Source organism: Odontesthes bonariensis, chromosome 16 (genome assembly GCF_027942865.1).
Source record: "Odontesthes bonariensis isolate fOdoBon6 chromosome 16, fOdoBon6.hap1, whole genome shotgun sequence".
NCBI classification, from domain to species: domain Eukaryota; kingdom Metazoa; phylum Chordata; class Actinopteri; order Atheriniformes; family Atherinopsidae; genus Odontesthes; species Odontesthes bonariensis.
In genome coordinates this window covers 6278122-6293822 of record NC_134521.1, presented here as the reverse complement: position 1 = coordinate 6293822, position 15701 = coordinate 6278122, and the positions used below count along the sequence as shown (strand labels likewise).

Sequence of the window (15701 nt, the reverse complement as noted above, 5' to 3'; positions counted from 1 at the left end):
CCATTTCACAGGAAGTCGCTGCCATATATGGGTGTTACAAGCTATTGTGTCTGTAGCTACATGCTCTTACTGTGCTACATTTCCATAGCAACAAAGACGAGTCAGTTCCCCCATCCCACCCCTGATTCGTTTTCTCTTCTATTGATGTCTTCGGGGTGCTGTCTCGCACACACTTTTGTATTCACCTTCATTTCAGACTCACTGCTGCCAGGAAGATCAGATAGTGTATGACTCACTTTCATAACCTTTTCCCCGAAGTTGTCATGTCATCAACATCAAGAACCTGCTCTTCTCACCCAAGCAGTACCTATGCTCCGTCTTTCATACTCTCCCTCATTCTGTCCTCCAGACAAACGTGAAAGAATTGTTTTGCTCTTCAATTTGCATCATCAGGATCTTTACTAAATGCATCTCTACCTGTTCTGGTGCTCAAACGGTGAATTTCTTTGTGTTGCATCACCCATCGAAAACAATAGCGCTCTGTAAAGTCCGATAACTAAATAATTACAATGAAAATGAAAAGTTATGTGCACTGTTGCATATGTATAGATGTCTCACACACAGCTGAAGCTCAAGCTTTGCAATCAGGAAAAAGACCGAACTGACATTTGTTAAAGCTGAAACTAATCATCAAGCCCTTGCCGAGTGTTTGGCACACACCAGGATTGGAGCAACAGCTGCATCTGGTCCTGGTGTGTTGTCAGGCACAAACATTGGAGCAGGTACAAAATGAGTGTAAGCCATTTCATTAGTATGTCAGGTGAAGAGCAGCTTGTTGAGAGCTGCAGGATTGAGTCACCAGCCCTCTCTCTTTCCGTCTCATCTTCACTCCTGCTCCCCCTCTTTTTCCTATTTTTTTTTACCTCTCTCACCCCTGTTTGCATTTCGCTCCACTCCCTTTTGAAATCATTCTCATTTGAATTCATATTCTGCATGCAATGAGATGCAAATGTACACAATCACACTAGCAGGCACTCTGCAGAACTCTGATTTCATTGCACTGTTTACTTATCCTCCACTGTGGTGCTGATGGAAGTAATGAGTCAGAAAATACTGAACAATCAGCTGAGGAAGTATTAGGATGCAAAGATGCACAAAAACATGCAGGAGAACAAAACTAAAATCCATTAAAAAGAGAAAAAAATGTACCCGCTTACCAGATGCTGGGGATTTGCTGCGACGTGATTGGATGATAGTCCTGGGGGAGGATCGGTTCAGAGAGCCCAACATCTTTCCATAGTTCACCGACTTCATCATACGGCACTCTATAAACGCAAAAAAACGACACATATAGCTGACAGGGAATATTTGTTACCCATAATTCCCCTCAATTTTACTTATTTATCTAGTCAAATGGTCTCAAAAGACCACAAATAGGAGCACACTGCGCTTGAATCACGGAGGTCTGATAGTTTGCAGATACATTATTGAGATAAATGAGCCATGTGATGGTACTCATACAGCCGCTCTGCCTCCTTCATCCCTATACCTTTCCTCCTCTCCTGTTCATTAACCCAGCCTCATTATATGTTTATTAACATTTTAGACCAGAAGGAAAGGGAGACTGCTCAGGCTGCCATGTGCGCCTGTTCTCATCTTCACGTGTGTATGTGTTATTTGCTTGTGTGGTAGTTGCTGTGGTAAGATGATTAATGTACAACACGGAGTATTAACATGATGACATTGTGCCGAAGTCGAGGCAGAGGCGATAATTATAGTGATGCTGAGAGGAGGTGAAGTTGTCTACAGCTCTGACTCTGACTGTCTCTCTGTCTGTTTGTTTGTCTCTCTGTGTTCCCGTCTGTCTGTTCCTGTCTCTTGCTCTGTCTGCCAGACCATGAGGAGGTGTTACATCATACTCCCTGTCCCCTGCCAAAGAGAAAAACAGCAAAGGGATGTGTGTGTTCTAATCACATCCCTCTTTGTCGCCATAAATGCATAAACCTACACAGTGAACATTTTTCTAGTTTAATAGTTTATCACTATAATCTGCGTGATTGTCATAGCCTTCCATGTATGTTTTCTTAATGTGAAATACATACAAAAAGAAAAAAAAGACGGAGAATCTCTCTTGTGAGTACAGATGTAGTTTCCCCCTTGAATAAAGTGCTTTATTTATACTATATCACTCCTTTATAATGTCATATTTAAGTTATTGTATAGAAATCTGGGGAAGCTGTAACAAGACAAATTTGTTACCTTTAATCACACTTCAAAAACGAGCCATGAGAATTGTTCATCATGTTAAATATAATGAACACACCAACACACTTTTCCTCAACACCTTCAATTTAAAACTGTGTGACTTGATTAATTATAAAACAGCTCAAATAATGTACAGGGCATCGAAAAATTCTCTTCCTAGTAATATTCAAAACCTATTTCAAGATAGGGAAGCCCACCACAATTACAAACTAAGGGGAATTAATAAATTATACCAACCAAAAGTAAGAACAACCCTGAAATCTTAGGTGTATTTCGGTGAGGGGAGTCACATTATGGAACAGTCTAACAGAGGAAACAAAAACCTGCACAAATTTGGTAAAGTTTAAAATAATGTTCAAAAGAAAGGTGATGAGGAAATACCAGGAGGAGAGTGACTGATGCCCAAAAACCTATTGTATTAACTATTGGTAGTTTTATTTTTTATTTTTGTGTATGTTATGTGTGTATATGTGTGTATGTATATATATGTGTATGTGTATACATATGTATGTATATGCACATGTATATTCTGTGGGGAAAGGGGTGTAGGGTTGGAGTTTGTCTGGGCCTGTCTGTGTCTCTGTCTTTGTCCTGTGTTTGTGTTGAGAGGTATTGTAGTGAATTGTGTTTTTATTAGGGCTGTGACTCAATTAAAATTTTTAATCGAGTTAACTACAGGAAGGAAATTAATCGCATTTTAATCGCATATACTTTATCCTTTAGAAAATTAACATTTTCAACAATATTTCAACAAACACAGAACATATCCCTATTTGAAATCTGAATGTAGAATACATGAAAACACAGTATATAGAATCTTGGATGTTAAGCTGCGTTGGGCCCCCGTTAGCTTCCACGCTAGCTGCTACATGTTTAGCGTTGAGGTGATTTTTGAGGCTTGATACTGCGGTGATACGCGAATTCCTTGTTGCATAATCTGCACACAACCACGCTCTTGTCGACGCTTCCATCCGTCTGTATTTTAAAAAAAATAAATTATAGTGTGCGATTAAAATGTGTTATTTTTTTTAACGCGCTAATATGTGTGTAGTTAATTAATCGAAATTAACGCGCTAAAGTCCCAGCCCTAGTTTTTATGTTTGTTTTGTTGTGAATTTTGTGATTGTTTTGTTGTGAGCGGTTGAGTGAGGGGTTGGAATATTAAAAGCAAAGCTTCCTCCATCCCCCTTTCAAATCGCAGTGTTGTAGCTAATTGTGAACTCTATTCTGTATACAGATTTGAAACAAATAAACAAACAAACAAACAAACTTCCTGTCATACTTTGTCATTCATGAAAAAAAGTTTCTTAAAAAGAAAAACAACTTCTGGTTTATTTTCTTTAAGATTTCTCGTAACTGATAGTAATGTTGAAAATAACGTTCACAGAATACTGTGATACTGTAATACTGAAATACCTTCTGCAATAGTTGTCGGAACATTAAAAACTCATCATTTCAGTCAAGTCAAGACAGTATTTTGAGTGAGTTTTAGGAACTTGGTGTTGAGATTCCTCAATGAGGGAAGGGTCATTACAAACTATCTTCTTCAAAAAGAACGACAAACAGCAGCTGCTATGAGCTCCTCAGAGCATCAATTAACATGAACATCACTTTACATAAAGTGACATAAACAAATGAGACAAGTGAATTTTTCAGAAGCTTTTCTAAGTATCTAAGATGATTGGATCACCTGCTAAGGATCCCATAATGTAGTGTATTTTGAAGAATATTGTTGCTGTTAGTAGCAATGGATGACAATGAATTTTGGGAAACTAGACTATAAAATTTCTTTCCTGCTCAATGTGAAAGAGGAACATTTTGCGTATTTGCAGGATCTTTTACGGTGCTTCGTGCTTTGTTGGCCAGATGCATTCTGATCTGAAATACTGAGCGGATGCACCACAAAACAAACGCAGATGCTAACGGCAGGGATAACAGTGGACGCGATGGCTTGCTGTATCTTTATATTCACACATACTGTTCCAGACATGAGAATTAAATGAAATTTTCATTTCACAGGTACATTAAGAGGCGATAGATGGTCCATTGCTTATGGGGAAAATCATCAATAATCAACAATTGACAATGTGACAATTCAGGTGGAAGCATGGTCATCTAAGCCTTGTCGTATGTAGGAGGTTGTTTTGTGATCTTTCTCAAGAGAGAGGAGTGTTACTAGGGAAATACTGGCAAATGGAAGCAGCTAGGTATTATGTTTTGCTAATAATTGGCCAGAGTGGGGATGAGAGGGAGGGGAAAAGAGGAACATAGACAAAAGGGGCAAGGAGGTGGAGGATGGTGACCCAGGTGGGATGGGTATTAACTTATGGATGAAAGGATACTAGGGAAACAAACAAATTGAATAAGCCTTTGAACAAAAGCCAGTGCACACTCATTCGTGTAGGAGACAGGAGGAGAGATGAGAGGGTAAGAATACAGATGAGCACTTAATGCCAGGAACGGGAGAGACAGACAGTGAAACACAGATGGGTGACGCCAGGACAGAATGTGTCCCCAGTGGACCATGGGGGACAGAGACAGTGAGAAGAGAGAAGTGGCGTGTTTAAATGGGGTTTTCTGTCCAATTTACAGTAACGGTGTGTTTATTTTCAGTGCTCTGTGGGGTTCAACTTACCAGTCCATTAACTAAGACTTCCTCTCAGGGTAAATTTTACATAAGGGGATGCCATTAAATGCTCAGAGATAATGAGACTTGTTTATCATATTTGATGTTAGCCACCGGGCTACAGACATCGGCCCCACACAGCAGGGCAGAGAGTGAGCTTCCAGCTGACTCAGAGACATTAAAATCAATCTATCACAACTCCTTTTGTCCACAGGTTGTTGTTATCAGTTTCAGACTCCATGAGACTTTACAGTCAGTAAACATGTGTTTCTATCGAGAAAAAGTGTCCACAATAAGCAAGTACACCTGGGTCCCGTATTCCCACTGATGCTGAGCCAAGCCAGAGCCAATAACCCCCCCCCCATATTTGACCAGACAATTAAGCCCCTTTACATTGCACCTTTTACATTAAGTGTTAATGTTTTTTTATTATTTTTATTTTTTTCTCACCAAAAAGGCTTTAGATTATATTTTCATCAATGTTCACTTCACTGTAGTGAAGCTTGTTCTTCGGTTAATTAGATAAACAGACCCTCAAAAGGATTCTGATAACTTAATTTTTTGAAGTAAATATTTGGTTTCTCAAGCGCTCTGACAAAATGTGGAGGGACACCTTACATTAACTTATGAGTTAGAGAGGCACCCTTTTAATCAAGGCAGGACAAGTGTTAGCTGACTTCCTCAAAATGTGTTCACGGTTTTGAAGAGACAACCAAATGGAAATCTTAAAGGCTTAAAAAATTATAGTCCATCTTTTATATACAGTCTAACTATACTACATAAACTGTGTATAACCACTATAGTGTACACAGCATGGGTGATGAATAATGTTGAACCATAAAAACAGATTTCAGAACTGATTAGAGATGCATTCTGCCTTTATTTTTTTCAACAGTGTTGCTCACAAGGGACAGAACGAAGGAGGAGATGCGAAACGTCACAATAAAGTCGTCTCACCACTTTCATTTAGCATCAAGTCGTCTTGGTAGCGGAACTTCTCTGGTCCACACGCCACAAAAATGTCCTCATCTCCGAAGAAGTCCTGCAGACATGACACCTAGAAATAAAGACGTACAGTAAATACACAAACGAGTTAGTATTTTTCCTGATCTGTTGACCACATTTTTCCACCGGTGTTCCAGGCTTCTCACACAAAAACAGACATTAAGCTGCCAAATACAAATACTTTCAGCTAGTCGGGGCTGAATGTTTTGTTCAATCATTTGTTCGCGGAAAGGAGAGTCTCTAACAACAAGCAATTTCCCAGCAGGGTTAGAATTTTTTTTAAAGGACAGCTTTCTAGTCATATTGATCAATTTCCTTACTTGTGGTGACAACTACACAAACACACAACGAACTACAGAGAACACTCACAAACTGCTTTGCATTGCACATGCTCTGAAAACTGTTTTTTGCCCTCCTGGACTTGGGTAAAAAGGCAAATTAAAAAGAAGACTGATATAGAACACCAAGGGCGCCTGGTTGTGCATGCTTGTTCTCTGTGCATACCCAACAAGTCCCCAATGTGCAACTCTGTGCTGTTTATCAGTCTATCAGTGACCATAATGAGACCTTGCTCACTTGCTTATTTGCTGATGCACACGAGCATTGTAAACTGTACACCCAGAGAGGCAAGCAGGGGGTTTCGTCCCTGAATACTTGTATCATATACACAGCAAGGGATAACAAATACAAGAGACTGAGACAACACAGTGAATCTGACTGGCAGGGAGACTAAAACCTGGGGCCAGGGAAGGGATTTCCAGGAAACACAAATTTGAGAAAAGTTGTTAGATCACTGTTGAATAATACATAGCAGATTAAATCTTGGCCAGACTCCTTACTGTGCAGTTAATACCAAATGTACAGTTATATTTTAAAAACAGTTACACATCACAAACATGGGTTGAATAACCACCTTATTCACAAATCTTCAGTCAAAGCATTAAAAAGTTCACCCTATCTGCTCAGTTTATTACTTGGTAAGCTCGCTCTAATGGATTACTTATGATGGCAAATACGGTAAGACGTATGCTACAGTTCATTATTTTCTTATCTGATCTAAACTCTGCATAATCAACCCACAGAACTTTAATCACACCCCACGGGCCAACCGTCACATTTCAGTCCCAAGCCATAAATATACAAGACAATATCAATCCACTGTGACAAATATCCCACCAAAAAAACTATTAAGAGCTATTATAATTAAGGCTGCTTGCAGGTCTAACACCGCCCAGAGTTACCACATAAACACAAAGCATCTGTTATTGCATTTCCATGGCAATTAACATCCAATAACCTATTCAGTTTCCCATTAGCCACTAATCAACACCCCAAAATAAGTTACAGTTGATGTAACAGCATTATGACCAAAATATCCAATCAACAGGAAACAGCCTGTTCAGTGTATGTGTGTTTGTTCGTGTGGCCCCCGCCTGATCTCACCCCAAACCCCCTACCCTAGATAGATAGATAAATACTTTATTCATCCCAATTTGGGAAATTGTTTTGTTGCAGCAGCATACAGTAAAAGATATGAAAACAATAAAATAAAATAAAATAAAATAAAATAAAATAAAATAAAATAAAATAAAATAAAATAAAATAAAATAAAAATAGTGAATAAACATTCGCTATATACAAATCTACAGTATGAAGAGTTTTTTTTTATTTTTATTTTTTTACCCTACCCCTGACTATCTGTGGTTTACGTATCCTTTATGGATCTTTTCCATTTAGACCCTAAATCTAGCGTTTGCTGTCTGTGTGTGTGTCTATGTCCACACCCATTTGGCCAGACATCAAAAGAAAGACACGTCTCTGCACAAGCACACATGAAAGGAAATTACATTCTAGTTTCATAACAGAGTGCATATTGCTTTGTTTCCTGACATCCCCAGACAGCGTTGTGATTCTTTCAGGGGTGAGCGGCTCCACTTCTATGGAAAGATGGCTGTGATCCAGATGCTAGTGCTGTTAGCGTCACATTTGTAACAACTAAGCTGCCTGGTTTGGTTAATTCCTTAAAACAGCTGATCAGCAATAAATGAGCTGCTAATCGTGATAATGAGCATTCAGTCACGTTATTAATCTTCAACAGAAAAATGTCATGGCAATAGGGCACCTTGGGGTAAAAATATCAGTCATTGTGAGTAGTAAAGTGAATAGATGATAAACTGATTTAGAAGATGTACAAGAGTAAAGATGAAACATAAGTTTCAGAATTTTGTATAAGTTACGAGTGGTAAAGAAGAGAGAATGAGGACAAAGCAAACGTTTGGGCACTCAAAAAGATTTCTTCTAATTTCATCTCCAATGTAATTAGTTCGCTGAAAGCTCAGCTGATTGCAAATTTCGCAGCTTAAATCTTGTCTCAACAATCAGAAGCATTGGGTTTTCAGCTCTGTGAAAATGAAATTATTAATAGGTGACCGCAAATGAAAAGAAGACCAGAGGAAGATTGTAAATGACCAGTAAATACTCATAGGAATGCTCAAAGGGCAAATTGTCACTCCTGTTTTGCTCACACATTTAACACATTTATCAGATTCTACAGTGGTGTTGCTTATTTCTACTGTAAATTGATACCTGCACAAATAGACATCATAAGGAAACCCTTTCTGCATCCTCACTAAATTTGACAATTAACATTTAGACAAGCTTAACCATGTAGCACCCACAGTTGCAGATATGCAACTGCCAATAAACCAAAAATATTGGTTTATTCCCACCCATTTTTACATAAAATGTAATGTAAAAAAATATTACACATGAATGTAAATAATGTATGTAAATTTAAAAATTCAAATTATGTAATGTAAATAAAAATAAAAATAAAAATATAATGTAAATAAATAATGTAAATAAATAAAAAGCTTGTTGCATATCTGCAACTGTGGGTGCTACAAGGTTAATGAAGGCTGAGAACCAGTCCTGTGGAAGTTGGAATGGAGCGAGGCCCAGAGGGAGCAGAGGTATCTTTGGAGAAAAAAGGGGTACAAAATTGAATGAAAAAAAACCCCCAAAACATTTCTACTGCTACGCACAGGTGTGAATCCATCATGCTTTGGGCTTCTGTTGCAGCTCGTGAACTGGGGAGCATTTTGCTCTTAGAGGCAGGAATGGATTCAGTTAAAAACCAGTAAATTCTGGAAGCAAATTTCACAACACCTTCACAACAACAAAGCTGAAGAGAACGATTCTATGACATACCTCAAAATCCACAATGGACTACTTCAAGAATAGTAGGATGAAAGTTTTACCAGCGTTTGGTACCCTGAACCAAACATCATCCGAAGCCTGTAGACAGACTTTCAAACAGCAGTGCATGGAAGAAGGCTCAAGAATCCCAAATACTTTCAAGAGGAAGAACGGGCAAAAAAAGAAAAGAAAAAGAAAAGAAAAACATCACAAAACAAAAAATACTTCAGAGTGACAACTGCAAGATGAACAGGTCCAAACGTGTTACTAGGCTCTGATACTGGCCAAAAGGAATGTTACGAAGAGCTGACCATGACGGATGCCTAAACTTTTCCTTCACTTAATTTCCCCCTGCGTTGATATCTTGAGTCTCTTATTTTGAATATCAAAGAAATGCGATGACTTCAACATGACTTCAAGTCTTCTGGAAATCAGGTCATCTTGTAGTTGCCTGGTAATTAACAATAGAATATAGTTTTTGTTTTTGCATCAACAGTCATTTTAATTTTGAAAATTGTTACAAAGCAAATCAAAATAATTAGCATTTGCGACTGTAGCTCAGACAAAACAAGTTATCTTCCCCTCTGGGAAATCATGAGGAACATTTATCCTAATTTCCCAATTTTCCAATTGAGAACTTAGATCATTACATCAATGACAAAAATCATCTGTAGTTTGTGCAATCCAGAAAATAATTAGCTTCAGTCTTAGCTACCATTTTTATAAGCTAGATACACATACTTGTTTGGAAATAGAACAGGCAAGGGCAATAACTACTGTAACAACACTTCATTTTAAAATATATGGTGAAGTTAAAGTATACAGACTGATTTCTAAGTGTCAGCCATGAGGAATTGCATGGAGGTACAGTACAGCTGTATGTCTCTTTATTTCTGAAGCCTACCATATTTTATGGTAAACAAAATATTGTAAAACTACAACATGAGGTCTGCACTCTTTATCTCAGTATATCAAACTCTATGCAATAATTTCTGAGCATTTGTCTGTGCTCATACATAAGACTATCTTTAAGAAATCTTAATCTCAGTGTGACACAATAAATACAACAAAGAAGTTATGCAGAAAACAATACAGAATATTTCTATTTTGTCGATTAACTTAACTGTAACTTAGCTGGTACAGTATGTTATTATTAGCAGTATTATAAAACATCGAAGAGAATCCAAAATTGGTGAAAAGACTGCAAAATGTTTGGCAATTCTGACGAACCAGTGATCCAATTTGTTGCTGTGTTGGACGCTTCTCTTAATTATTTGTTTGGAATGATTTTCTTTAATCTTGTTTCACTCTTCAAAGAGTATTTAATACATTTATTATTATTTTTATACGAAACTGTTTCCCATATGCAATGATGCTTGAAAAAAAAAAAGGTGTATTGAGGACAAAATGTAGAGTTGGAGGGAGGCAGAAAGGGGGACAGGCACATGAAGCCTTAGAAGGCATCTTTAAGCTGATAACCGAGACACAGACACATAATACATGTACTGTGGGCTACCGAGAGGGGTGTGAAAGAGTAGGGTTGCTATGGTAACACTGTCCAGAGGTACTGGTGCATCACTGCTGCGTGCCACTTTGTGCACTATGCGCACACATAAAAGAGTTCCATCATTCATATTTTATCTACTATGAGTATAATACTCTATAGAACTGTGCCATTCATGCAAATCCTCACATGAATACATGCAAGCATCATCATGGCCTAGTTGTATTGAAATACTCTTTCTTTCCCTATTTAAAAAAAAAAAAAAAAATTTTCAAAAAGAGATGCTGCTCAGATGTGGAGGAAAAATACAACAAAAACATCAAAACAAAAACTGTCAGAGACAAAAACCAAATCACCGAGTTCCCCCGAGTAAGAGAAGAAGCAAACAGACAGCAGGAGAAGAGTAACAGAGGAGATCTATTCCTGACTGCTGCTCCGAGCCATTTTCTGCTTTGATGTCTGCGGTGCTCCCTGCTCACAGAGAACCAGCGCAGTTACACAACACCTACCGCTGCCGAAACAAGGACAGGATGAAACAAACAGGCACAGGGGAAAAAGGGTCTAGAACAAGATGATGAAGAGAAAACGTAGAGCTGTGGTGATATGTAATTTCATGATCATCATCCCTTGTGCATTTTCTTAAAGCATGGGTTACAATTTTCAGAGCATCTTAAATATACACGACGTGTCAACTTAAAACATAGGCTGCAGGAGAAAAAGTAAGAGATCAACTGACTTAATAAACTGTTGTCTCCCTTCCTACATTGTTTACTGCACATGTGTGGCTTATGTAAGTAGTGATGTATTTTACATAACAAAGGGGAGGAAGTATATTTGTTTGAAAAAATCAAAAGAAGTATTTTATGGAGGGTCTTGCACAAGAAGTCACAGCCTGGTTAGCAGACAGGTATAAGATACAACCATCTCTACCTGAAAATGACTTACACAACATATAATATTTCTCAGCAATCATTTCATGTGCTCACAGCGCCACCTAGTGTAACATGATAAAACATCTATTCCTCTCCCTCTTCTGTTTGTACTTTTGAAATCCTGCTGGTTTTGGTGCTGCAGACAATATTTGCAGACTGACAACAGTCATCATAAGCAGGAGCAGAAAAATAAGTAACACCACATGGTGGCACTGTTTATTGCCTATACTAATAAAACATTCAACACAACAACAATTGAGCATGACAAACAAAACAAGTAAGATTGATTTTCTGTTATCAGATTGTGTCAAAAGTCAGTTTGATTGCAAAATGGTGACGCACAACCCTTTTTTTGGTATTAAATGATAGAACAACTGACTCACTTTAATCTCTGCAAGTTAACGCTGTGGTATCTCATCTTGCATTTTTTTCAGAGAACACAGAAAACACATGGACATAGAGTATGTGCGTTCAACACTTAACATTTTGTAAAGTCATGCAAAGATGAGTGCACACTACACATCACACATCATATTCCAAGCACCTTGCTGGTACAAAATATTTTCTAATCCTTGAGAGCAGCTCCTGCAGATCAACTCCTGGGTACAAATGATCAATGACAGCACTTCTCACTGCCCCTTGACATCAGCTGCTTCTGTTTCCGCTGTTGCGTGTCAGGTCTACTTCATGACTCCTCCGCCAGCTCCTCACTTCTTAAAGAGAGTTTCTGACAGACAGACACTAAAAGCGGAGGTATAATTGTGTAACTGTCTGCACATGCAAGTGTGTGTATTCCTGGAAAATGTTTGATCATTTGTAAATTAAGTAGAAAACTTATCCTCAACAATATATCAAGAGAAAATAAATCCCAGGGATAATAGTTGTCTGCATACTTGCTTAACATATTTCTGAGCCTGGATTACTTTAACTCGAGCTTATTTGTATTTTTCATGCCTGGTCTTTCACCGATAACAAACAGAGAGGCATTTCTTTGAGACTGAGTCAAACAGTCAGTTACAAAGCCAGATATACACATTTTTAAAAAAAAATTTTTAAATCCCGAAAACCTTTTAATCTTGTGAACCACACAATAGACTCACAGTGGTTACACAGAGGACACGCTGAGGGCAACATAATCCAGCCCACAGAAAGACCACAATTTTTGAAAGATGGGCTGTCACCCTGTTGAGCCAGAGGAAGCTCAGTGGAGCTGTCCGTGGTGCTGAATTCACAGCAGCTAACTGGGCCTGCCGATCTGCTCTGAAACACTAACCTCAGAGAGGGACTGACAGACGGATAGATAGACGCATACAGAGTTGGAGATGGACAGAGTAACAGATGGATGTATTGATACTGTACAAATAAAGAGAGACAGAAACCGAAAGGGCAAAGTGTACAGACATGCAAAGCCAAAGTGAAAGACGAAAATGAGCAAGTTATAGTAGTCAAAATTATGATTCTGATGTACAAAGCTTTAATATTTAAAGCATTGCATCAATGCAGCAACAGACACATTCAGTGTCTACTGCTATGCAGTATGTGGATGATGGCAAAGAACATCACCGGATATGTATTGGTTTTACTGTAAAACTGGACAACATGTCTTCATTTACTAGTCTGGCTTACTGTAAAAATAAAGAATATTGTTGGCATGGTATTTCATAGGAATGATATGCATAATGACCACTACAGAAGCAATATCTTAATGAGATTAAAGTACACCCTGGCATGTCTAAATATGCTATATCATATAAATATATTACATTCAATGTTAAATATTCAAAAGTGAGCAGAAAAAAGTTCTCACTCTCAAAGAAGAAAAAGCCAAAAGGCATAGCCTTACACTCTGAGACAATTTAAAATGTCTCCCAAATCGTCTTAGAAACAACAAAGAGCCTAACACCTGCAAAGAAGGATGACATGCAGAAATAATCTTAAAAGCAGCAGGATGGGCATACAAACAAGTACACAGAGGTACATTCCCACACTACTACTGCTGCTTCACGCAGCACAGCACAGTTCAAACTGCCCCATTTCATCAGAGATCTGACAGGAGATGAGAAATGACAAAAAGAGCTGGAGAGTTTGGGAAGCCAGGAAGAGCTCGAAAACAAATAGAGGAAAAGAGAGCAGAGTGAGCGGTGATATGAGGCCAATTATCTGTGCAGCGGGCTGAGCTGGCATTAGTGTATCTGAGTTCATCTAAAACCAGCGTACAGCAGTCTGTCTGCCATGCCAACTGCTCTGTTGCATAGTACCTTATGTAACAGCTTCTGCCCTCCACAGGGGGGTATCAAACTTTCTCACGAGGATGTGAATGTGTTTCATTTTGAAATGTGACTGCATTTTTCTGTCAATCATGCGTCTTCAAATCTCAAAAAAGGAAAACATGACTCATTGTTTGCAAAGGACAGAAAGACTCAACTTGGCATGCTTCAACTTCACTTCTTATTTTCTGACATTTCTCTTTGGTGTTTGCTCTCCAGATTTAGAGTTTACCTGTCTCATCACCTTGCCAGGGCACTCACTCAACGCAACTCCATCCCTTTTAAGTCATACACTGAAGTCAACATTGCACAGACTTTGAATATTCTATCATCTACAGTACATAATATCACCAAAAGATTCAGAGAAGCTGAAGAGATCAAGGGACAAGGCCGAAAAATCCTGCGATCTTCAGGCCATCAGGCAGCACTGCATTAAAAACAGACATGATTCTGTCATGGAAATCACTACATGGGATCAGGAAAACCTCCAGTATTAATTGTCTGAGAATCCAATTCACAGTGACATGCACAAATGCAGGTTAGCGCTCTATCATGCAAAGTAGAAGCCACTTGCAAACATGGTCCAGATATACTGCTTTTTCTGTCTTTTCGAAGTCCAAGCTCATTTAAACTGAGGTTAAGTGAAAATTATTTTGTGGTCAGATTAATCAAATTTTGAAATTGTGTACAGAAATCAAGTCTGGAAATCAAGGATACCACATCATCCAGACTAAAGAGAGGTGGGACAATCCAGCTTGTTTATCAGCCCTCAGTTCAAAAATCTGTATCTCTGATGGTACGAGGCTGCATAACAAACATGTGGAACTGAAAGTTATATTCAGGTTTTAGAGCAACACATGCTCAAACCAAGATGACGTCTTTTTCGGGGAAAGCCTTGCATGTGTCAGCCAGACCAATATAAACTGCATACTACATCTATTACAACAGCATTGCTTCATAGTAAAGGAGTGTGTGCTGGAGTTCAGACCTTTTACCAACTGAAAACATTTGGAGCATCATGAAACACAAAATACGACAAAGAAGACCCAGGACTGTTGAGCAGCTAGAGTCTTATATCAGACTTGAATAAGTCGACATTCCTCTCCCAAAGGTCCAGGAACTGATCTTCTCAGATCCCAGATGTTCCCAAACTGTTGTTAAAAGAAGAGGGGGTGCTACAGTGTGGTAATCATGGCCCTGGCCTAGCTTTTAAGCTTTTAAACATATTGCTAGCATCAAATTCAAGATGAGATAATATCTTTTTAACATAATATTAAAATGTCTCACTTTGAACACTTTCTGTGTTTTCTAAACTTATTGTGAACAATATATTAGTTTATGAGATTTACTAATATTTGCATTCTGTTTTATTAAACTTTTTGAGAATCCCTGTTGTACTAGAGAAATATAAGACTATATGCAGAAGACTTGAACTTGAAAATAACAACATCTGACCTCTGAAGCATAGTGACAAATAGACAGAGATAATGAGGATAACTGGTGGTAAAAAAAAAAAAATTGGTTGCATTTGGTTCTTGTGACAGCTTATGAAAAAAGATCTGCTTAATTGTTACTTTTCATCAATAGGACTTGTGAGGGATTTTCACTTAGTCAAAAATAGTACAGTACACAAATTTTGCAACGTTCTCTTTCAGATTGCTGAATATTAGATGAATGCTTCATTTTCCTTGCAAAGCACATCATGTTTGCCTTCAGCTGGTTTGCTGAAGCCTTTTTTAGTTAAGAGATGCCAGTCTTGCTGTGCAAGCAACTAAAGGTATGAAGCTAGGACAGCATATTTCAGATGCACACTTGTTTGAGACATATCAGAGAGTATGAGTTGGGAAATGAATGACTCATATAGTAAACGTGTGTCTCTGTGATGGAGTTGTTTTGTGACTGAGTTTCAACAGTCTGCCAGTGCTGGAAACGTCTGCCATCGATCCAAATTTGGCAGCAGATCC

General features: G+C 38.3%; 1 protein-coding gene across 2 annotated transcripts in view; it reads right to left on the bottom strand.

The window, feature by feature from the left end:
• dclk1a (doublecortin-like kinase 1a) overlaps window positions 1–15701 on the bottom strand; it is a 48221-nt gene that overhangs the window by 24441 nt on the left and 8079 nt on the right. For both annotated transcript variants that reach the window (XM_075487542.1, XM_075487544.1), the window contains exons 4-5: window positions 5789–5888; window positions 1158–1265 (exon numbers count right to left, since the gene is read on the bottom strand). In XM_075487542.1, coding sequence (XP_075343657.1) covers window positions 1158–1265; window positions 5789–5888 — 208 coding nt within the window. The remainder of the gene's footprint in view (window positions 1–1157; window positions 1266–5788; window positions 5889–15701) is intronic.